This window comes from Stegodyphus dumicola, chromosome 7, assembly GCF_044657685.1.
Source record: "Stegodyphus dumicola isolate Sdum_Otavi_A_Nest chromosome 7, ASM4465768v1".
NCBI classification, from domain to species: Eukaryota; Metazoa; Arthropoda; class Arachnida; order Araneae; family Eresidae; genus Stegodyphus; species Stegodyphus dumicola.
The window spans coordinates 120,886,007-120,909,904 of NC_140774.1; the positions used below are offsets into that span (position 1 = coordinate 120,886,007).

The 23,898-nt window shown below is 32.3% G+C and overlaps 1 protein-coding gene across 5 annotated transcripts in view; it reads right to left on the bottom strand.

Annotated features, from left to right (window-relative positions):
• The window catches only part of Myo61F (unconventional myosin 61F), a 225,143-nt gene that overhangs the window by 110,020 nt on the left and 91,225 nt on the right, over nucleotides 1-23,898 (bottom strand). For 2 of the 5 annotated variants that reach the window (XR_015042187.1, XM_035351276.2), the window contains exons 1-4: nucleotides 19,313-19,470; nucleotides 17,977-18,115; nucleotides 13,582-13,697; nucleotides 1,183-1,381 (exon numbers count right to left, since the gene is read on the bottom strand). Coding sequence is in view for 4 of the 5 variants with exons in the window: in XM_035351276.2 (XP_035207167.2) it covers nucleotides 1,183-1,381; nucleotides 13,582-13,697; nucleotides 17,977-18,102 (441 nt within the window). In the remaining variant the exon portion in view is untranslated. Of the gene's footprint in view, nucleotides 1-1,182; nucleotides 1,382-13,581; nucleotides 13,698-17,976; nucleotides 18,116-19,097; nucleotides 19,241-19,312; nucleotides 19,472-23,898 lie in introns of those variants that run through there. The other 3 variants (XM_035351278.2, XM_085820766.1, XM_035351277.2) reach the window with 3 other exon arrangements.

A 23,898-nucleotide genomic window follows, 5' to 3' on the forward strand; every position in this document is an offset into this window, starting at 1 on the left:
TAATCATTTCTTTCTGTGAATCTGAAACTTTACTGAAATTGAAAGCTTTTTCGATAGGAGCCAAAATCTTTGGAATCGAGGGTTTACAGGTTTGTGAGAAGTTAAAATTATATTTTAGAATTCTCTCTTGTTCTTCTGAAAGACTAACATTAGAAATATTAACTATTGGCTTGATGTTTACAATGGGAAGATTTTTTGAACTACTTGAACTGGAAGACTGTAAAAGAAATTTTTCGAATTTAACTGCAAGGGTGTTTTTATGACGGTTAACTGCATTCTCCGTTCTAGACCAAGACTTTTGTTCAAGAGCAGTGAATTTTGGATATGTTTTAGCGAGTTCCAGATGAAGCTTATAGAGTTCATGTTCAATTTTGGACAATTGTTGACATGTATCCCTTATCACGGACCGAAGTAAGGCAAGTTTGCAATTTAACAGAATTCTTGAAACGCAACTCGAAGGTTTTTGATTACATTTGATTTGAATAAAATTGGGGATCAATTTTTTACATTTACATTTAAGTAAAAAGTCAAGATGATTCAGGAATTTTTGCCGTTTCAGGCGTAATTTAGTGAAACGATTAACGAATGAAGGCATGATAAACAATGCAGAAAATCAAAGAACATGAGGCATATGTTAGAAAAAAGGAAACACAGAATTCTTCTGTTGCTCAACATTGTTGGTCCGAAAATCACACTTTCAATTTTTCTGCTGCCAAAATTATTCAAAAAACATCTTCCATTGGAGAACTGGATTTTCTAGAGGCATTTCACATTCATAAAAATCTTTCTGTTCTAGTTAACGATCCTAATTCCAATCCAAATTTGCCTTCGGCTTTTAGAGAAATTATGTTTTAGTTCTGGTTTCGCCAACAGATGGCGCCACTTGCTTATTCTTGTCCAGGCTTTCTTATCTTATCGAAACATTATTTCCTATCTTGTTCATTTGCGGTTTTGCAGCTGAAGATGATGGTTCGGTAAAACCATCGAAACTAGTCCTGTGAAAATTTTGTAAATTAACGCTGATTTTTGTTGTTTGACTTCTGAATTAGTATTTATTCGGCGTGTTATTGTGTCTTAAGATATATATTAGTTTCATAATTTTATACCTTACAATATCAAATATTCATATATAATTAATTATAATATTTTAAGAAAATTAAAAAATATGGATTTAAGCACAACCTCAAGAATTGGATTTGACAACAGCAGTTTATCTTTTACATTCTCAACAGAAGGAGCATGGTGGCTTGCAGCAGCTAAATACTGCAATAGCTTTTTTGATGCCTCTGTTTTTCCAGCACCACTCTCTCCTGAAATGAGTATGCATTGATCCTTACGTTCCTCTCTCATTGAACGAAATGCAGTATCTGCTATAGCAAATCTGAAAAATTTTGTTTCGCTATTAACTATAAATATAATATTCGATATTAAGTATAAATATAATAATTTCGATATTAAAAGTTTCATTTTTTTATATACACAATAACTCTGAAATGTTGACTAGAAAAATATCATTTTATACTCAATTGGATACTAGACACTACCAGCTAAATAAGAATTTTGTGTTTAACAACTTATGGATCAGGATCAAAATCCCTTATTGCTATACATCATTTAGCATACTTTTCAGTTTTCAGAAGTATGCTGTCAGAGATTAAAAATATCCTACGGCTCCTTTATTGATAATAAATATCAGTCCTGCCTTTTAAGTATTCAGGACAACATTTTGACATTTTATGCTAATTTTTAATATTACTGTAAGATGTAATGAATTTCTGATAAATGACAATTATGTACAATGTAATGAACCTCTGTTAAATTCTTACACATTGCATCAGCATATCATATGACAACTTCTACTTCCCAATATGAGAATTCTAGATCACCGAAAACCTAAAACACATTTTAATTGAACAAGAGCTGATGCAGTACTACTCGTAAAATATAAGAGGAAAATCACACACTTAAAGTCATTGTAATGTAGCCAGTCTACAAATACAAACATTCCCTGTGGACAGAAAAAGATGTATCCAATCAAATATGGTCTTTCCATTTCTATTGAGATGTTTAAAGAAAATGAATACTTCTTTGTTAAGAGCATAACTTAGTACTAAACATAAAACTTTTGCAGGAAATATAACCAAATGGGAGCAAAACTAATGCAAAGCTTCATGAACAAAATTATATTGTAATAATAGCTATGTATCATTTGGCAGAATTTCTGCTTCCGTGGAGATTGTGGCGATTTCCACACTGCCGATGCTCTCTTGGTTTGCGGGTCGTACAAAAAACACCATTTCTTGTCTCCAGCAACAATTCTGCCAAGTAGGGAAAAATCTTTGTCAACATCCGAGATGAAGTTTCCCACCATTTCCATTAAAATTCCCTTTTGGTCTACGTTTAACATGTGGGGAATGATGTGTTAACACACCCTATGCATGTTAAGATCCTTAGTCAGTATCTGCGGACAGGTAGCCTCTGATATATCAAATGATTCTACTATTCGGCAAATTGTTTGCTGCCTAATTCACACGTACTGCTGCAGACACTTTTTTGATGTTTTCATCGGTGTGTGAAATCAGAGGGTTGCCACAGAGTTCGTCGACTTCGGCACTTTCCTTGCCTTCTCTGAAACGACGCCACTTAAAATCTTTCCCAAGTGAAAAAAAAAATTTATATTGATTCTCTGCTCAACTGATGCCATTTCTTTCTATTGGCAGTTACTAAATGCACCTGCCTACAAAAAAGCTGTCGCCACGAGCTTTCGACCACATGATTTGGGACAAACCACTTTTAGAAAAGGGGGAGAACGCAGTAACAAAAACGTTCTCGTAGTCGCACTACTGCAAAAATTTTTATGTTATAGACTCAGTCCAGGAACTTTTGAATCCAACAATGTATATATAATGTTTAATATCCTTAGTTTGTGCAAGATGCCAGATTTGCACACATTACACACTGCACACTTATTCATGACATGATATAAACAGGCTATCAATTTGGTGCTTTAGCACTCATTTGGCCACTCGCACTATGTTAACTGAAAAGTACTGAAGATACTGCAAAAGAGTGAAATGTCACACACCAACGATTTTCCATCAGTTGTTAAATGGTTTTTAGGATGCAGTATAGTAATTAGATTTTAAGCTTTGCAATTTTCTTTTCAATCAAAAAAAAAGTATTTGGATTTCTCAAGATTTTTTACTTGAGTAACTTTAAAAACTTTGCAAGCATGAAGTCAGTAATAAAGAAAACAAAACTACTAAATCTATTTATACCTATGCTATTGCAAAACCTGAAACTTTTGTAAAATATAAATTATAGTTCAGCTCGAGCAGCAACCGAATTACAAAAATAAGTAAATGTAACCATGAGGTGGCAGAGATTTAAAAATAGTTCATAGTTTTTATATATTTTATTTGGAGCAACAATTAGCTCTTTTGAAAAAATAAAAAGGTATAATCTGCTATTCTTAGTGATTACACAGAGTTATATAATTTAACATAAAAATCTTTCCATTCCTGTAACTGCACCATAACTTTTTTTTCCCCGGTTTTTTCTTAATGTTTAAAAAAAAAAAAAAAAATTAATGCTTGAATAAATATTACGCAGATGCTCAATTAGTGAAAATAAAAAATGATAATTTCAGTTCATTGTATTCACCTTGATTTTTACCAACTGATGTAAAGTCTTTAATCCAGACTCGTCGGGACTTCAGCGATTCCGGATTGGGGTTTTTCCGGATTATAGATTATGAATTTAATCTCGTAAGATGGCATGCAGAAATTATTAAATTAAAAATATGAAACCGTAATTTATGAAATAAAGAGCAATTATGATCTAAAGGGTATCAAAATTTACAAAAAAAAAAGCTTAATATTTATTTGTTAACTTTATTAAACATTTCTTTCAATGTAAGTTGTTTAAATTGCTTCATTTTATGTGCTAATACTTTCTCTTTAATTCTATAAACAGACATAATTTCTTGTTCAGTTACAAAGTTCCGCTGTTCACGTCCTGTAATTGCTGTGCCGAGAATACTGACTAACTTGGACTAATTTGTCAATCGAAATTTTTTCTTTTCCACTAACCTCTGTCACTTTCTTCATGCCTTTATCCATTTTTTTGCATCCATTTTTACCAATAAACTAGTCATCAGAGTGGGAAACTAGATATCATAAAAACAACTGTATGAATATTTTTAAAATTTTCAGAACCTAATGCTAAAAATTTGGGAAAAATAACATGTGAGGGAAATAACGAAGAAATATATGTTTAGTAGAGGAAAGATAAAATACCTATAATGAGGAATCACACTGGCTCTAATATGTAAATGACAATAGACATCAGAGTTTCATGACTATGACAGCATCACAATACTCCTTAATCCAACAAAACTAGAATCTGTTGCAGAACATGCTTAATAACCATTGTTTTGGGTATCAGTTACACTAAAACTAGTGCAGTACAAAGTGCGAGATCCAGATGCCCAATACCTGGAATGATCTAAAATCTGGACCTCAAAGCCCTGAACGACTTTTTTTTATATGCTTTATTTTTTGTGGATGTGCACTTTATCCCCCCCCCGAATCTTAATTTTACTTCACTAAATAAAATACCTCGTTATTGAAGAAACAATCATTTTAGCATAAATTTGTATCATCAATAATTTGGCTCTGTAACTACCAAATTGCTGCTTGGCTTACACCTGAAACCGAAACATTTTACATCAAATTATCATTGAATTTACAACTACTAATATTTTATATCCCTGATCCCAACGTGGCAAATTATTATTTATTATATTTTGCTTTCATCACCGCATGTTTATCAACACATGGCAACTTGAATAATGACTCATATAGCGATGCCTAAACAATTTTTTATGTTATTAATTGAATAATGAAGAGTATGGTAACCTTTTATGTTGACATTATGCTTGGCAATGATTACAAATTTAAGTTAAATGTGCTACGAAATGTTGACAGGGAGAAATTTATTTCCATATGCTAAAAATAGATTTTGTTAATGATACTCATAGACCAAAAGATTACATTTAGTGCTCTTTCAATTAAGAATAACTGATTTTTTATTCACATAAACCTAGAAATCAGCACCAGGGCTCGTATGGCCACAACGGGCGGCAGAATTTAGGGAAGACAAAGGAAGAAGTTTGGTAGCAGAATTTAGGACCCGCAGAGACTACATCAGGCAGTAAGATATCTCGCGTCGGCCCTTCATAAACCGTACGTATATGTGGGAATTTATTTATTCAGAACTCAGATAAGCCTTAAGCTAGACAGAAGTAAGAAATAGACATAAGTATAATAAATAGCTAAACTAACACAATTCAGGCATATTTGTCTCGGTGCACAGAAATTTAGCGAAACAACTTGTCTTTAGTTGCCAACCTCATGATACATAGCCAAATATGTACAGCAAAAGTCGTTAATTCAGACTCGTCGGGACTTCAGCGATTCCGGATTATCGATTTTTCCGGATTATAGATCATCAGTTTAAATCTCGTAAGATGGCATGCAGATATTCTAAAATTAAAAATATGAAACTGTAATTTATGAAATAAAGAACAATTATAATCAAAATTTACAAAAAAAAGCTTAATATTTATTTGTTTACTTTATTAAACATTTCTTTTAATGTAAGTTGTTTAAGTTGCTTCGTTTTATATGATCTCTTTAATTCTATAAACAGACATGATTTCTTGTTCAGTTACAAAGTTCCACTGTTCAAGTCCCGTTAATTGCTGTGCCGAGAATACTGACTAACTTGTCAATCGAAATTTTTTCGTTTTCACTAACCTCTCTGTTACATTTTTCATGTCTTTATCCATTTTTTGCAGCAACTCCACTTTTTGTTTGATGGACATCGAAACATACTTTCGTTTTGTACGATCCTTTGGGAGCTCCAGAATCGGAAATTCTATTTGACATAATCAAAAGTTCAAGTTTACTTTTATAAAATTGCTCTCACAGTCTGCAAAAAATAATAAGCCGGATCCAATTCGAAGATTAAGGAACAACGCAATCATCAACATTAACTGAAATAGATAATTAGATAATTTTAGCTTATACCGTCCGTTATACAAAAAATGTGCACGCGAAAAGGTTTTCTGCACTTGCGCACACGCATAGCGCAGTCGTAAAAGGTCTTACGCGCATGCGTAAATGTCTATGCGCATGTGTCAACACGGCGCATGCGCAGAAAGTTTTTAGCTTTGAGGTCCGGTTTATAGATCATTCCGGATTATGGGTGTCCATATTAACGACTTTTGACTGTATAGTGAATGATAGCTGAATTTTTATGATGGTAGCTGCGAATTTTAGAGGTTTCTGAATATCGCAAACCAAAGGTGAAATTCTCCAGTTAACGAATTTTGTAAAAAAATTTGGAGAAGAGGTAATAAATGAAAATTATATAAAAGAAGTTTTTTGTTGTAATAGCAATGCTCCTCATTCATCAATCAACAGATGGCGAAATCTGTAGTATGATTCTAGATCCAGAAAATATCGCTACCGATAGTGAAGAAAGTGACAAAGAGGTTACTGAAAATGAAAAAATTTCGATTGACAAATTAGTTGGAATTCTCGACACAACTAATTACAGGACTTCAACTATGTAACTGAACAAGAAATTATGTCTGTCTACAGAATTAAAGAGAAAGTATTAGCCTAAAAAACAAAACAACTTGAACAACTTATATTGAAAGAAATGTTTAAAGTAAATAAATAAATATTAAGTTTTCATAAATTTTGATACCCTTTAGATCATAAATGCTTCATTATTTCATAAATCACAATTTCATATTTTTTATTTTATAATTTCGACATGCCAGCTTACTATATTTAAACTGATTATCTAATACCCGTAAAAATCTCAAATCTGGAATTATGGAAGCCCCAAAGAGTACGGATCTCTGACTTTGTACCGTATATCTGGAATTGCAATGGTACCATGGATCAAAGTCTGTGGATAGCAGAATGATTTTATATCATATTTTGAAGTAAACTGAAATGGTTTACCTACAAAATAATGCATGATGGTATGAAATATAAATTAAAAAAGTGTCTAAATAACTAATATATATCATTAAAAGGGCCCGTGAATTTACCAAATAATAACTGAAAGGAAATAACTAGATTTTTCTTGGTTACATATTCAAGATAAAATTTTAAATTTTTCATTTCTTGCCCCAATAAAATATTCTGCTACACAAACATTGAGTAATTAATTAATCCAGTGTTTAAATAATATCTGCTAAACCAAAGACTTTTTCCTCAAATTTTATTAACAAAGTGACCATTTTCACCAAATAATGACACGTTTCAAATCACAGAAATATTCTCTCATACATAACTAGTCTTGTTGCAGGCTTATTAACATAGCAGATAGTACTATCTATTACCACAGATAAACTATGGCCATTGTACTGAATGAAAGGAAAACTGACATATCCTAAAAATAAATTTAGCTTCTCAGTCCTTCTATGCAGCACTTTTTAGTAACAATTATTGCTACTTAATGATTATACCGATTACTTTGCATTTAACAAGTTTAACACAGTTGTCCATATATTTATTTCAGGATTGCCACTTAAACAGGAGAATGAAATTCCCTGACTTTTCCAGGTTTTCCAGGTGTGTTTCCTAGTTTTTTTGGAGACGCCATTTTGTTTTCACGAAGTAAATGCTTTTTTTTTTTTTTTTTTTTTTTAACTCAACATTTTTTCTAACAATCTGCTAGCTGAATTACGCTTATGCTAGAACTTTTATGGAACAAAAGTGCTTAATCATGACGAAGATTAGGTGCGAAATTGGGAGAAAGTGCAGAACCGCCCACTGCTTGCCGCGTTTTTAAGAATTACACATACACGGTATCATCTATGTACACGTCGACCTGTTTTCACTTAAAAAAACATCCCAAAATTACACAAAAATGGCATTGCACACACTCTTGACTTTATCCATGTACACTGCTAAAGTCCTAGCTAGTAACCTTTATTGCCTTACCAAAATGTCACCAAACTACCTGTTACCATATTCCAAAGATTAGTCGATATTTTTTAAATAAATTGAAGTATTTTATATTTATTTCGCAGCATACATAAGGGAAAAATGTGTGCATTAAATTTCATGATGGTATGTCATCATACTGCTAGAATTAATTTCAGGATTATGCCAGAGAAAAACTTCCTAAAATTTGGAAGTATTATTTACTAATAATAAATACATTCCGAGGGAAGAAGCAACATTAAATGATATGAATAACATAAAAATAAAGATACAGTCAAAAGTCGTTAATTCGGACACCCATAAACCGGAATGATCCGGACCTCAAAGCTACAAACTTTCAGCGCATGCGTCGCGTTCACGCATGCGCACAGGTGTTTACGAGTGCGCATATGACCTTTACGGCTGCGAATATGTGTGTGCGCATGCGCGTTTAATGTGTAACAGACGGTATAAGCTAAGCTAAAATTATCTAATTCAGTTTATGTTGCAGATTGCGTTGTTCTTTAATCTTCGAATTGGATCCGGCTTATTATTTTTTGCAGACTGTTAGAGCAGTTTTATAAAAGTAAGCTTGAATTTTCGATTATGTCAAATAGAATTTTCGATATATATTTACTAGTATGTAAAGGGTCTACAAAGCGAAAGTATGTTTCGAAATCTGTTTATCAATTTCACATCACGCGCGCAATGAATTGGAAGTTGATCTGTCAGCACTATCCTTATCTTCAGGGCAGATGTTTTTATTTTATTTGGCTTATAATTCCTTACTAAATGTAGTATTTCATCTTGATGTACTCCGTCTTTGATATGATTTAAATCAAGTTCCTCATCATTATAATTCGCTTCCGATAGCGAAGAAAGTGACCCACACGTTATTGAAAACGAAAAAATTTCGATTGACAAATTAGTCGGTATTCTCGACTTAACAATTATAGGACTTGAACAACGAAACATTGTAACTAAACAAGAAATTATGTCTGTTTAATAGAATTAAAGAGAAAGTATTATCACATGAAATGAAGCAACTTAAACAACTTACATTGAAAGAAATGTTTAATAAAGTAAACAAATAAATATTAAGTTTTTTTTTTTTTTTTTTTTGTAAATTTTGGTACCCTTTAGATCATAATTGTTCTTTATTTCATAAATTATGGTTTCATATTTTTAATTTGTAATTTCTGCATGCATTTCTTACCAGATTTAAACTGATGATCTATAATCCGGAAAAATCGATAATCCGGAATCGCCGAAGTCCCGACGAGTCCGGATTAACGACTTTTGACTGTAATTACTTAAAAATTGAATTAGAATAATCAACAATATTTTAGCGAATATAGTTATATTACATGGTTAGCCTAGTTGACTGATTACCATTTTTTTTATTTTACTGCAAAATGACAAATAAGGCATTTATGAAAAAGAAAAAACAAAGTTTAAAAGATTTTGAAGTATAATCCTAGTATACGGTAAGGCCTTGCTCTGATTTTGAAAATTGTCGGCAATACAAAAATGACCCGTTTACTGCTTATCATAATGTCACCAAATCCAGTGTATACCATACATGAAGGTTATTCTAACCAAAGAATGTCTATGTAAAGAAGAAAAGGTTCCATAGATGTAATACTATTATGGCGGTAGAAAGCGAAGGGAAAATTTGCCAAGGGATTTGGCGACAGAAACTGACAACCAGAATTTCCCTCTCCGCGATGTGTACAGGAAATTGAGAAACACGTGTGAAGAAGAAACATTCTTTGACAAAAAAGAAAACTACGAAAATCCATTTTTAAATTATTGCAAAAACTCCAAGAAGAAACGTTTTGCTAAAGAACGTTTCTTTTTGGATTTTTCGCAATAATTTAAAAACGGATTTTCGTGGTTTCCCCCCCCTCCCTCAAAATAACTAATCTATGAATTAATTTACCTAGGCCAAAAAATATTTTATTTTCCTTTAAAGTTTAAAGAAATTTTAAATGATATTCATTTTATGAACTCTTGACAACGTGACCTTCGAACTTCGACACTGGCTTCGTGCTTTGGCGACAGATATTTCGTGCATGCACAGCTGTTTCCCTCTATGTTGGAAGAGCCACGTTTATTGCAGACAGGTTTTCCTTCTTTCCTTCTACATATTTTTTTTATTCTAACCTCCATTGTACCATATACTATGATTAAACCCATTTTGTTTTATATGAAAATAAGTATTTTCTTTAGTTCAACATGCAATCCGCATGTGATTCTCTCGATTCTCAAGGTTACTGGAAACCAAAAGTTGCTTTGCCCTTTCTAAGAGAGGCTCTACTCTTACATGCGCCCTAAGATAACCAAATGTGGCGATATCTGTTCTGTGCTTTTTGGCACGATTGCGTGTGGTATGGCAACCCTTTTGACGTTGAAAACTCTTTCGCTGGAGTGGTTTAATTGCTCATTGGTTTGTGTCATGCGTGTTTTGAAATGGCCTATGTTGCAATGAGAGACGTGGTTGGAAGAGGGTTGCACGATAGAAGTAAGGAAACGCTGATGCAGTGTATTAAAGAGTGGATTGAGTTTTGTATAACTATTTTTTTGGATGGCTGAAAATCTTTCAAGGATTTAGGAAAAGAAGGTTTTGAACATTTATTTGTGAACCATAGTATGAATTTTGTGGATAGCGAGTCTGGCTGTCATATAAATACCATAGAGGCGGCATGTTAAAGCTACGTTCTGCTCTCCAAAGAAGCATTGATTATGGTAAGTGCATTTTATTTTATTGTTTTTATTTTGTAGAATGTTATGTTCATTGTTTTTTTACTATGAATTTCTGTTTTTATTGTTGTTTTTTGAATTATTTGTAATTTATTTTAGTTATTTTTTTTTATTTTGTTGATTTGTGTGCAATGCCTAGATTGTGCAATTCGTATATTTTTTTTAAGTTTAAACGGAATGCTGTGTACATGGTATTTTTTGAAATTTATTGTTGTTATGTTAATTTATTAAAGCGAGGTGTGTTTAGTTCGTAGATACCTTCGTAGGCTACATTGTGCAATTCATAGATGTTCTTTTAAGTTAAAACATATCGCTGTGTACATGGATTCTTGTCAAATACTTTTTGGTTAGGAAATTTATGTTTTTGCTATCTAAATTTTTTGTTTTTCTTTCGGATTTTTAGCTTAAATTGTGTGTTCAAAACGTGGTTTTTGCCTGAGGACCTGAGGCCGACTTGAGGACGCATGTAAGAATAGTTCCCTAAAAGACAATCAAATTGGAGCTGCGAAAATTGACTCTAAGCCAGCTGTTCGAATGACTCTCACACAATACACAATTCGCCAAAAAGTTATCTCTTCCACTGTTGGCGAAAACTCACTTTTTTTGGCGGTACTCTTGTATGAAATTCCCCCACTTTTCCAGATTTTAACCAAAATATTTAAATTTCCTGACTTTTCTCTGAATTTTTTGGTCAATTTTCAAATCCCCTGACTTTTTCCGGTTTTCCAGGTAGCGTGGCAACCCTGTTATTTTTTGTTTATAATGCAACTTACGTCTTTGGTAAATATGCTCTTCTTAGAAAACACATTGTCTCTTAGCTATTCTGGTGTTTCACATTTAATGATTAGCATTATACTTCAAATGCACATTAAAATAAGGGTTAATATTTGGATTATGGTAACTTGGCGATTTTTTGGCGACCAACCCTGCTACAGCAACCTGCTATTTTTTTTGGACGCCATTTTGTTTTCACAAAGGTAAAGGCATTTTTTTTTTTTTTTTTTTTTTTTTTTTTACTCAATATTTTTTTCCCAACTATCTGCTAGCCGAATTAGGCTTATGCTAGAACTTTTATAGAACAAAAGTGCTTAATCACGACGAAGATTAGGTGCGAAATTGGGAGTAAGTGCGATTAATCTTTGGATTATGGTAACTTGGCGATTTTTTGGCGAAAATTTTGCGACTAACCCTGCTACAGCAACCTGCTAGTTTATGTTTGGACGCCATTTTGTTTTCACGAAGTAAAGGCATTTTTTTTTTTTTTTTCTTTCTTTTACTCAACATTTTTTTCCAACAATCTGCTAGCCGAATTACGCTTATGCTAGAACTTTTATGGAACAAAAGTGCTTAATCATGACTTAGATTAGGTGTGAAATTGGGAGAAAGTGCAGAATCGCAAACTGCTTGCCGCGTTTTTAAGAATTGCACATACACGGTATCATCTATGTACACGTCGACCTATTTTCACTTAAAAAAAGATCCCAGAGTTGCACAAAAATGGCATTGCGCACACCCTTGACTTTATCCATGTACACTGCTTAAGTCCTAGCTAGTAACCTTTATCGCCTTACCAAAATGTTGCCAAACTACCTGTTACCATATTCCAAAGATTAGCCGAAAGTGCAGAATCACAAACTGCTTGCCGCGTTTTTAAGAATTGCACATACACGGTATCCATGTACACATCGACCTATTTTCACTTAAAAAAAATCCCAGAATTGCACAAAAATGGCATTGCACACACTCTTGACTTTATCCATGTATACTGCTAAAGTCCTAGCTAGTAACCTTTATCGCCTTACCAAAATGTCACCAAACTACATGTTACCATATTCCAAAGATTAGCTAAAATAAACTTTGATAAATTGTTAAATTTTAAATTTTTTATTGCCCAAAAGCATACGGCTAATCTTTAGAATATGGTGACAGGTAGTTTGGCGACATTTTGGTAAGGCGATAAAGGTTACTAGCTAGGACTTTAGCAATAATCTGAGAAGTACACAGTTCGAATCACAGATTATTTTGTCTCAGAGAAATGAGAGATTGAGACATGTAACGTGACATTTTCCGGAAAATTCTGATCGTGATTTTAGCTAATAAGCACTTAGAAACAATTTCGCTGCTAAAGTGCAGAATCGCCCACTTATTTGTTTGGCGCTTTTTACAAGAGTAAGAAGAATTGGATTTTTGTCAATATTCTTTGGACTTTTTAAGTGAAAATCGGTCGATGTGTACATAGATAAAGTCAAGAGTGTGCGCAATGCCCTTTTTGTGCAATTCTGGGATGTTTTTTTAAGGGAAAATAGGTCGACGTGTACATGGATACCAAGTATGTGCAATTCTTAAAAACGCGGCAAGCAGGTACTCTCAATTTCGCACCTAATCTTCGTCGTAATTAAGCATTTTTTTCCCATAAAAGCTCTAGTATAAGCGTAATTCGGCTAGCAGATTGTTGGAAAAAATGTTGAGTTAAAAAAAAAAATGCCTTTATTTCGTGAAAACAAAATGGCGTCCAAAACAAAACTAGCAGGTTGCTGTAGTATGGTTGGTCGCCAAATTTTCGCCAAAAAATCGCTAAGTTACCATAATGTAAAGATTTACCAAGCATACAAATGAAGTTATAAAAAATTTTTAAACATTTTGAAGCTTGCATTTATAATTTTTATTTAAACAAATTAAAACAGAAAAAAAAAAAAAAAAAGGTTTTCAACTTTTAAAACACATAAATATGACAAATTTAAAAAATTAACTTAAGATGAGATATGGTAATTAAAATAATAAAAAATAAATAAGAAACTATTTAGCTTACATGTGAGGTGGCAGCTCATAAAAGTTCACATTTTTATACTGCTCAATAACATCATTAGTATATAAGTCCAAATCCTTATAGGGATTTACTGAGACTACAACAGGTCCAATATATGTCTGTAAAAAAAAAATTTCAGAAAGAAAAATCTTACTGTAAATTCAACAAATGCAAAACTAATATTGCTAAATCTAAAATAAGTTTCATTAAGAGCCCTCAAATTTTCTAAAGTGCCGACTTCTTTAATGCATATATTATAATGCACCTGCATAACTTCATATATATTCTATTTGTTTACCATATAATAAAACCAAGAGAAATTCATATTTTAATATACACACATTAAAAATACTATCTTTCATTACTTATGTGTGCAAAAATTATATATAGAATTGGTTAGTCTATATTTTAGGGTGCCCCTTGGATTATCGCTAAGTTGTTTCATTTATCCACAAATCGTTGTTTTATTTATGGTAACCTGAGTAGTGAAATGTTACAGAAACTCTATTATGATGCGATTGGTTGCGTGATGAATTTGACTGATAGGAAAATATTTATAAGGGCTTATTTCTGCATTGGATGTCAGTTAGGAAGTATGTTACATATTTTGTGCTTTACATTGTGAAATGGCTACCAGTGGTAAACTGGGTGTTTGGTGGTATAGAAGAAGAGAGTGGAAGGTGTTTTTTGAAGTTTTCATTTTATGCGTTTCATTTATTGCCAAGTTGTCGTTTCATTTATGGTAGCCTGAGTATTTGAATGTTATGGAAACTCTATTACGATATAATCAATTGTATGATTGTGGTAAATTCGTAATGTGGATGTGTGTTGGTTAAGAAACAAGATTAATTTGAAGTTTCTGTACAATTTGGAAAGAAAGGGGAAAAAGCATTACTTGACTGGTATGTAAAATGAAGATTACTTAGTAGCTATTATTAGGTATCAAATGTGTATGGTCGAACATCGCTATGGAGGATATTTTAGACTTATTTTGTGAATTTATGTGGAGACAACAGTATACAGATCCTAGTTCAGATAATTTTAGGAAGTGTTTGGATGCTGTTAAGGAATTTTCGGCTGATCTTTGGAATATGGTAACTGGTAGTTTGGCGACATTTTGGAGGCGATAAAGGTTACTACCTAGGACTTTGGTAATAATGTGGGAAGTACTCAGTTCCGATTACGCATTATTTTGTGTGAGGGAAATGAGAGATCATGAGATATGTCATGTGACATTAATGGACGAATTACAGTTCTTTAACCGGAAAAGGGGGGAAATCTGGAAATTTTGTATTTAGCTTTATTCTGTGTTGTGTGAAACAGTGTTGGTTAATTTTTGGATCCTATGGCCCTAACTAAAGTGAATTCGAAATGGGTATTTAGTGGGATTGAAAGGGGTAGTAATAAGTGTTTTTTTAAGGTTGTGCGAGATATAAGTAAAGATGTTTTATTAAGTTATTTATTTTACCTGGTACCTTGCTGTGAACTATAAGTATGATTTTAAAGATCCTGAAACAGGCGCACATACGCTTGCTTTTTATTTAGCGTAGGAAATAAGAAAAGTTTATCGGCCGCGTAATCAAGATTCTGAAGAAGATTAGGTAAGTTAGTATTTTTAATTATTTGAGGATATTATTTTTATGCATTGTTCTAAATGTAAGGAGTAAAGAAAGTAAGATGGTATTATTGGAAAATTGTTATTAGCAATGATTTAGTTTAAAGTAATTAGGATTGTAAGCTAATTTTTATTAAATGTATGTGCTTATTTATATTTTAAGTAGTGTTTTTGAATTTAATTATATTTTAATTAAATGATAGTTATTTTGTGAATTATATGTTTGTAGGAATTTGGTATACGTTTCAGTGGAAGTAAACGTGCATGGAAATAATTTAAATATTTGACACTAAGTATTTGTAACCATTTGTAATGTTTGAGGTATGAATTCGTTGGTGATGTTTATAATATAATAGATAATTTAGAGATAAAAGTTTTTGGATATTTTATTTATTTTATACGTGGAAATGTTCATCCTTGGAAAGGGTATATACTTTTTCGCAATCAGGTAATTTCATATATGTGCTTATTACCAAGTTTAAAGATTCACAGAATTTTTTTGCATTTTCGTGCAAATTTTTGTAATTTATGAGAAAATAGCAGTGTAGATGGATAAAGTTAAGAGTGTGTGCAACGCCATTTTTGTGCAATTCTGGGATGTTTTTTTAAGTAAAAATAAGTTGACGTGTAAATGGTTTATGTGTATGTGCTATTCTGAAAAACGCGCAAGGAGTTTGCGATTGTGCATTTTTTCCCAATTTTGCAGTTAATATTTGTCATGATTAAGCAGTTTCGTTACATAAAATTTCTAGCATAAGTGTTATTCGGCTAGTAGATTGTTGGAAAAAGTGTTCAGTAAATAAAAAGAAAAGAAACATGTCTTTACTTCGTGAAGACAAAACGGCGGCGAAAAAAATAGAGGGTTGCTGTAGCAGAGTTGGTCGCCAAATTTTCGCCAAAAAATCGCCAAGTTACCATAATCCAAAGATCAACCGAATTTTCTTTGACTGAAGACATGTTATTCCGTAAATAAGTGGATATTTCCTTTGTGTAGTGCAAAGATGAATTTCCTTTTTATGTTATCTCATTGTTTGATTTAAAATGTAGTTTATTGACATTATATATTTTTTTTTGTTGGCTGCTCCTTTCACTTTTTATGTGAATATAGTTCGGTATATACATGTCAAATTCAAGGGAGTGTGCAATTCTCCAATTTTTTTTAAGTGAAAATAAGTCGATGCATATATGGATAAAGTCAAGGGAGTGAGTGCACAATGCCAAGTTTGTGCAATTCTGTGATTTTTTTTTTTAAGTGAACATAGGTCAATGTGTACATGGATACAGAGTTCATGCAAATCTTTGTCTTAATTTTGGCTTTGTGTAGCAGCACTTTTTGGTGCAAAAATTGCCGCTACACAAATAAAAATAACAAGTCAAAGAATTACACAAACTTGGTATCCATGTACCGCCAAACATCATGAAGGGGTACCCGTAAATATATTTTCACCGTGATGAGTAATGAATGAAATGTAATATTTTTAAATAACTGCCAATAATGTGTTAAAATAAAAACTATTTCAATAGAAGTAACTTACCTTCTTATTTAACAGAATTTGTATGAATGCAAACACATTACAAAAAATAATAATCTCATGAGACTTTGAATGCAAATGAAAAGGAATATCCTCCAGAAATTTTTAAAAAAAAAAAAGTTTAATTAATCTGATGTTAAAACAAATATTTCTTCAGCAAAAGGCAGTGTATTATTATTTGTATTATCATTATCACTTGGCAGTGCATCGGCACTGTAATATTCAAGTACAATATTTGAATCCTTAGCAAGAGATATCATCTGCATAAAATTCAAAAATTTAATTCAATTTTTTGGGAAGTAAGCAGAAGATATATTAATGTACAAAATAGAAATGTGCTGGCAACACTAACATCCTACATTAGCTTCTTTGAGGTTTTTTTTTTTTTTTTTTTTTTTTTTTTTAGGTTCTATTTCTATACACATACACTATATATCACAAACTGAATATTAATGAAAAAAATATACTTTCCCCCGATGCCTAATCTAGACTTTTAAGACAAATATAAATTCCATATTCAACATACTTTACTATAAAGATAATATTAATATTAAAAAAAATCTCATTGCAGTATACTATAATTTATCTGCGAGATCTAAAACTATCATACCGAATACAGAATTACTTAATGCAGGTGATAGTTAATAGAGAGCTGAGACACTTGGCAGGCATCAGAGGTCCACAGGAATTGTCTCAGCCCTCTCATCAGGAGTTCATTGGAACAAAAATACTTTTGACGTGGCTAGACTAAGGCTGAGACTACATAAGTAATACATCAAAGATTATTACAGTGATATGCTACAGAATTCTATACACAGTAATAATTTAAAATAGGATTGAATTGGATTATTCAATTATGGCAAAGCACATGAGGGCTATCTGCCTAAAGTGAGGAATGCCTTCGTGGAGGACTTTCTAAGTAATATTTTTTCTAAGTAATATTTCTAAGTAATATTCTTTCTAGTAAATATTTTGACGTAATTTAATCACTTAAAATAAGACTTTTGAAAACACTTTAATGACATTCTTAGAAATGCATTTAAAATTCTGTCTTTGAAGGAAAATTTTCTGACTTTTCTAAGGGAAACTGGTTTGTATACATGTTACACGTGGGGAAAACCATGAAAACGGCCATGCAGCCAGCCCGTTCGCGGGATTCGAACCTCAGACCGAACTACCAGTGTTCAGAGTCTTTACCACTCGGCCGCTGGTTAGCCTAATTTAAAATAAATAAAAACTTAAAGAGCTTACATAAATAAGATTTTCTTTGAACCTCTTGTGTATATTATCAACAAATGCCTCCTCATTTCTGTAGTCTTCCAAGAGAACAAAATCTTGGACACCTACTTTATCACGAGCATGCAAAAAGTTTTCCATCAGTGTCTTCAATCTGTTTTAGAAAAAAAAATATTTATATATAAAAGATACTGTTCACAAATAAAACATTATTTAAAATGAAACTAAAATAATAACTTCTTGTGAGGAATATCAAAGCAAAACTACTAAACAAATGCAACTTGTCATTATTAAAATAAAATTTTCCAAGAAAATATCTTAAAACAATATAATAAAGTTTATTCGAATAAAAAAAGTCATAATAAGAAAAGCATAATAATGCAAAGAATTACTAAAGTTATAAATTTTTTAAATACATTAAAAACCCAAACAATTTTTTACAGCTATGTGCAGACTTTTTGTGACTTTTCTGATGGTCTTGCACAAAAAGTAAAATGCTTAACTAAAGCTTCCTGAAAGGTTTTCCAAGATCCGATTTATTTTCATTAAAACAGCATGAAGATGTACTTAAACAACTATTGCATTGCGATATCTTCACAAATTTAACTACATGATATAAATCTATAATAAGTTAAACATAATACATCTTTAAACAAGTGATGGATAAAAAAATATCATCAGTTTGATTTTTAGTGAAAATTAGTAAATATTTTGACGTAATTTAATCACTTAGAATAAGACTTTTGAAAACACTTTAATGACATTCTTAGAAATGCATTTAAAATTCTGTCTTTGAAGGAAAATTTTCTGACTTTAATTACATTGACATTCTTATTATCTTGATGATATGCTGATGAATTATATTAATAACCACAATTTATAATCCTAAAAGGTCAGCAGAATTCAGAAAAACACCTCAGAGACCATCATTGCCCATGCCGAATGTATTACGCGGACTTTTTAAAAAGATGTTTATAAAATTAAGCAACAAATATGAAACCAAGTGAGAAGCTCGTAAACAAAGCGACAGGCTCACATTAAATAAAATAAAGTTCAGTATCTAGCTTAAAGTAAAATATATTACAGATAATTTAAATGGAAATGTGAAGTACTGAGAAATAATTTCAAATTCATACTTTTAAAATAAGCCGAAACTCTTAACAAGACGGCTTTGCCACATGACAGCAATTTATGTAAACACCGGAACTGTGTCATATACAAACTAAAAACTCAAATGTCGGCACACTTGGCACGCTAATGTTTTTTTAACTTGTTTACGTTAGTTTCATTTTTGGCCGCACACATGTACATAGAACTAAACAATAGGTTTACTTATTTTAAAAAAACTTACCCTTTATCACATTAAAATTTTATACCAATTAAAAAAGGACTTAATGAGTAAAACAAGATTTTCGGACAACTCATAGCCACCAACGCATTTAAAAACAACGAATCACGTTTAAAAAGGCGGTCAAATTGATGGACTACTACTTCCCTTTAAAGGCAGACTTGCTACACTAAAAGAAAACTCTTCGGTTACAGTTACTGGCTCCTACTCAAAAGTGGAAGAAGTAGATTAGATAGAGCAAATCGGAAAGGAACATTCTATCCGAAAATTATCATACAAGACTCAACGGGAAGAAAGGAAACTACTTCCATGTAACTAGCTACACTCTCCTCCAAAAGTTAAGCAAGCAATGAAATTATTATAGCGGTTTTCAAAAGAGTGGCAGAGTGATTGAGGATAATTTTTAACAATATTCGTATTTTTACGGCTGAAAGAAGACGAATGATAATCACTGAGCATTGGCATGCTGGAGAACGCACTAAAGCAGCTCGGTTAAAGAAAAATGTCGGTTTATCATTCGGTAATTTATCGAAGGTGGCGACAATTCCAAACAGAAAAAGGCTGAGAACATCAGGCACTGAGAAGTGGCTTCATGGCGGGTGGAATTTTAATGGGATATCACACCCAGCTGTACATCTTTAACGCTTTCAGGACCAGCTTCACATATAGGCGACGCAACGATTCCCCTCCTACCATCCCAGCGACCCATACACGTGACGCAACGATTCTGCTCCTACGAACCCAGCGTCGCGTATAGGTGACATTAAAACGTAACGATTTATTTGAATTTTTAAAAGCCAGTACATGGGGCTAAGTGGTAATTGTTTTCACACAGCTTAATTCATACAGCATTTGACCTTCATGTACTGGCATTAGTTTCTGTTTTGTGCTTCTGGTTTTGAGAGATTTATTGAAATAAACAAACTGGAAAACACGGCTCTTTATAAGTGCGCCTGTGAATTAAAGGGGCACAGGCGTTTTTGTTTACTTCGTTAGGATTTCCCCCCTTTTTTTCTATTTATTTTGAAACTTGACATAAGCTTTCTTGGTTAATTAAAAAGTAAAATTACAACATTATTACACAAGGGGGAAAACTATCAGCTTTTTCGACGCATAATGTGTCTTGCTCGCATTTCTCAGGAAACAGACAGCGTTTTTGTTTTTCTCACTCGATTTAATAGGTCATTATATATAATGCCTTGAATGGTCATTATATATAATAACACAGGCATTATATTTTGGTATATAATTTATTTACGTTACATATAATGTAAATTATATATAATGTTGTATGATCTTAAATTCACTTAGTGCGAATATATATATTGACGTGATCAGTAACAGATATCCCGCCAGTGGGGGATCTTCCCTTGATCACTTTCCAGTTATCGCGGACGCTGTTTTTGATTTAGAAAAACAGGAAGTTTTCTAATATAAACCTGGTGTCACACAGGGTTTGAGGATGAAATATTTCTGAGTGTCTTTTGAAGAATTTTTGGGACATGTGCTGGGGTTATATTCAGTTTCATTTCGTTAGCTATGGCTAAGAGACCTTACTTAAAAACTTAAAATTTTGCCCAAAATCACCGGACACTCCATTTTTCCGTCTAACTGAAAGACAGTTTCCGAAAATTTACGTTGACGGAAAAGGTAATAAAGATAGGAGAAGATGCGTTGTTTGCGCTAAAACCAAGGAAATACAACATATTTTGAGTGCGAAATTTGCAATGTGTGTCGATCCTTGTTTTGAATTATTTCACGCATAGCAGAATTTTTAAATTGGAATTTAATTACCTACAGGTAATTCTTGTTTTTTTTTTTTTTTTTTTTTTTTTTTTTTTTTATATATATATATTTCGTATTTGACAATTTTTTTTTGTGTGTTTATAGTATTTATTTCTGTGTGTATAGTTAGAATTTTAGTATTTTATCTTCATTAATTTATTTCTATTAATGTGACATTCTTTATATTAATACACATTAAAAACAAATACATTAAATGCGTATCTTCAAAAATTGAAGTCATAATATCAAAATTCTGATTTTATATGATTTTTTTTTTTTTTTTTTTTTTTGTAAAATTAGGCTTAATGCTGAAAATGCGCGGGCCGGTAGCGACGATCCTTTTCAGCGGTTCCGGTCCCGTGACTGCGCTTCGTTCTCCCGGCGCTGGTCTTTAAGTGGTTAGAAACAGTATTTGACGGCCGAGCGATATTGAAATTAAGTCTACACATCCCATAATGAGACTCCAATTTGCAGTATTTGGTCCTAATTTCCCCCTTATGCGTGATAATGCTCGTTCCTATTGCGCCAACATCGTTAACGAGTACCTGGAGAATGTGGGCTTTTTTTGTATGAAATGACCACCATATTCTTTTCAACAAAAATCCCACAGAAAATCTTTAGGATGCCCTCGGACATACTGTTTCTTTACGTTTACCTCCTCCAGATATTTTCAGACATTTCGAAACTGCCGTAATTTAGGAATTGTCATTCCAAGCATCTGAGATGGTTGATCACCTCGTTGAAAGCACGTACAATCGCTGTAATGTTTGTGCTATCCAGACATACCTTGTAAGCTTTGCTTGTTTGTTTCTAACTTTAAACATCAATTTGTTAGTGAGCTAAAGGTGACGTCATCAACAAATTAAGTAAAAATCATAAAATTTACAAAAATTAAGTATTGTTTACATCTTTGCATATAATTGTATTGTTTACGTCTTTACATAAAGCATTGTTTACATCTTTGTACGTAATACTTATTTTTTTCGCGCATAAACACATCTGGTACCTTCATTAGAACATAGGATGTTAATCAAAGCTTTATTTTTAATTTTTTTTTTTTTTTTTTTTTTTTTTTTTTTGTTGATTTTACTGAAGCGTACTTAAGTTTTGGAAGCAAGTGTAGCAAAATATTTTGTAAATGAAGGCCACCATGGAATCGTATCCGAAAATCTCAACCTCCATATTAAGCAGGGAAATGAGCTATATGGGATTCTTCGTATTCATTTTAGAGTCTCTGGCCCGAAGCCTTGATGTCTTGATGTCCCCGGACCACTAAAGACGAGAAGGTTCAGAAATGACTGAATCTTCATCCCGCGAGCTGCCCACCCAGAAATGATTCTAAGCGGGAACCAAACCAGTGTAAAATTTTCTTTTAATACGAGTCTAAATGAGCATAATAAGAACTCGTTAAACATTGAAAATATGCAATTTCCATCATAAATTACTCGTCAAATGTTAGAATGTCATTTCTTTATTATTTCATAAGTTACTACTTTCATTCCTTGATGAATAATGGCAAAAGAAAGCTGTTGATGATATTTTTGCACTACTAAATAAATTAAATTCTATTTTTTGCTTCTATATAAATTTTTGCCATGGGTGATCACAAAGAACTTTCCCGCAATTTTTTTTTTCGAATATATGCATGTATTCTAGAAAAAGATGGGAAAAGTTTGATAAAGTGGGGAGGGTTTCGGTACTCTCTGATCATTCCCACCCCGATAAAAAATCACGAACTTGCGAGTTCGGTAAAAACCATTTTTTGACTTTTTTATGGCTGTTAAGCACAATTTTATTCACAAAGAATAATAAAGAGAAGCTTTTTCTAGAAACAAGAAATTATATGCAAAAAAAAACGGAAATTTCTAAGATCGAGCCCATTTTAACAGCTGGTGGGTACTGTTCTCGAATCCTCTTTCTGTTAAAGTAATAACTCTTCAAGGTTTAAAGACATTTTATATGATTCTGAAACACTTAAAAGTTTTTTTAAGTAATATTGCGTACTACGGGTTCGTAATAGACTGAATGCACACAGGTTTAATAGGTTGATAAAATTTATTTATTAAAAGAAACTCTTAAGAGTTTTAGAACTTTCCACAAAACTACTCCTCTAAATCTTCACAGTATCATAGAGTATAATCTGTAGTGATACTTCAAACTACTAAGAACGTTAAACCCAACGCAATGCAATGCCATCTAAAGAGAAAAGCTAAACCGGAGATAGTACTCGGAACTCACGATAAGCTAACAGCTAACAACAAGAAATGAGAGCAGATGTTCTCTCCTTACAAAGCAAAACGCGCTGCAGAATTTTCTATGAGAGACAATTATTCAGACAAAAATGGAAAAATGTTCTCACAGTAGAGGAATCTTGGGTATATTTAAATGATCGCAATTAAAAGAGATCCGTTTATTATCGTCAAAGAGAAGAAAAAGTCTTGAAACATTGTTCAAAGAATCTAAGAAAAGAGATTTATGATTGTTGCTGGTTTTTGATCTAAACAAAAAATAAAATACAAACAAAAAATTAAAGAGAATCCAGAAAACTGTTAAGGTCAACTTCACATATTATCAGAAACATATTTTATGCCCAGTTTTTAAATATAAAATAATTTCTCTTTACCCACAGTGCCATCAATCAGTAAAACTGCATCAAGACAAAGCAAGTAGCCGCCCGTGAAAATCCGCTGTTAATTTCCTGGAAAAAATGGAACAACGAAACGTGTATCAAGGTCATACTCTTCACTCACATCTCTACTAAATCCCCTGATGCATCATTCACAGATTTGTTTAGCTTTGGTACT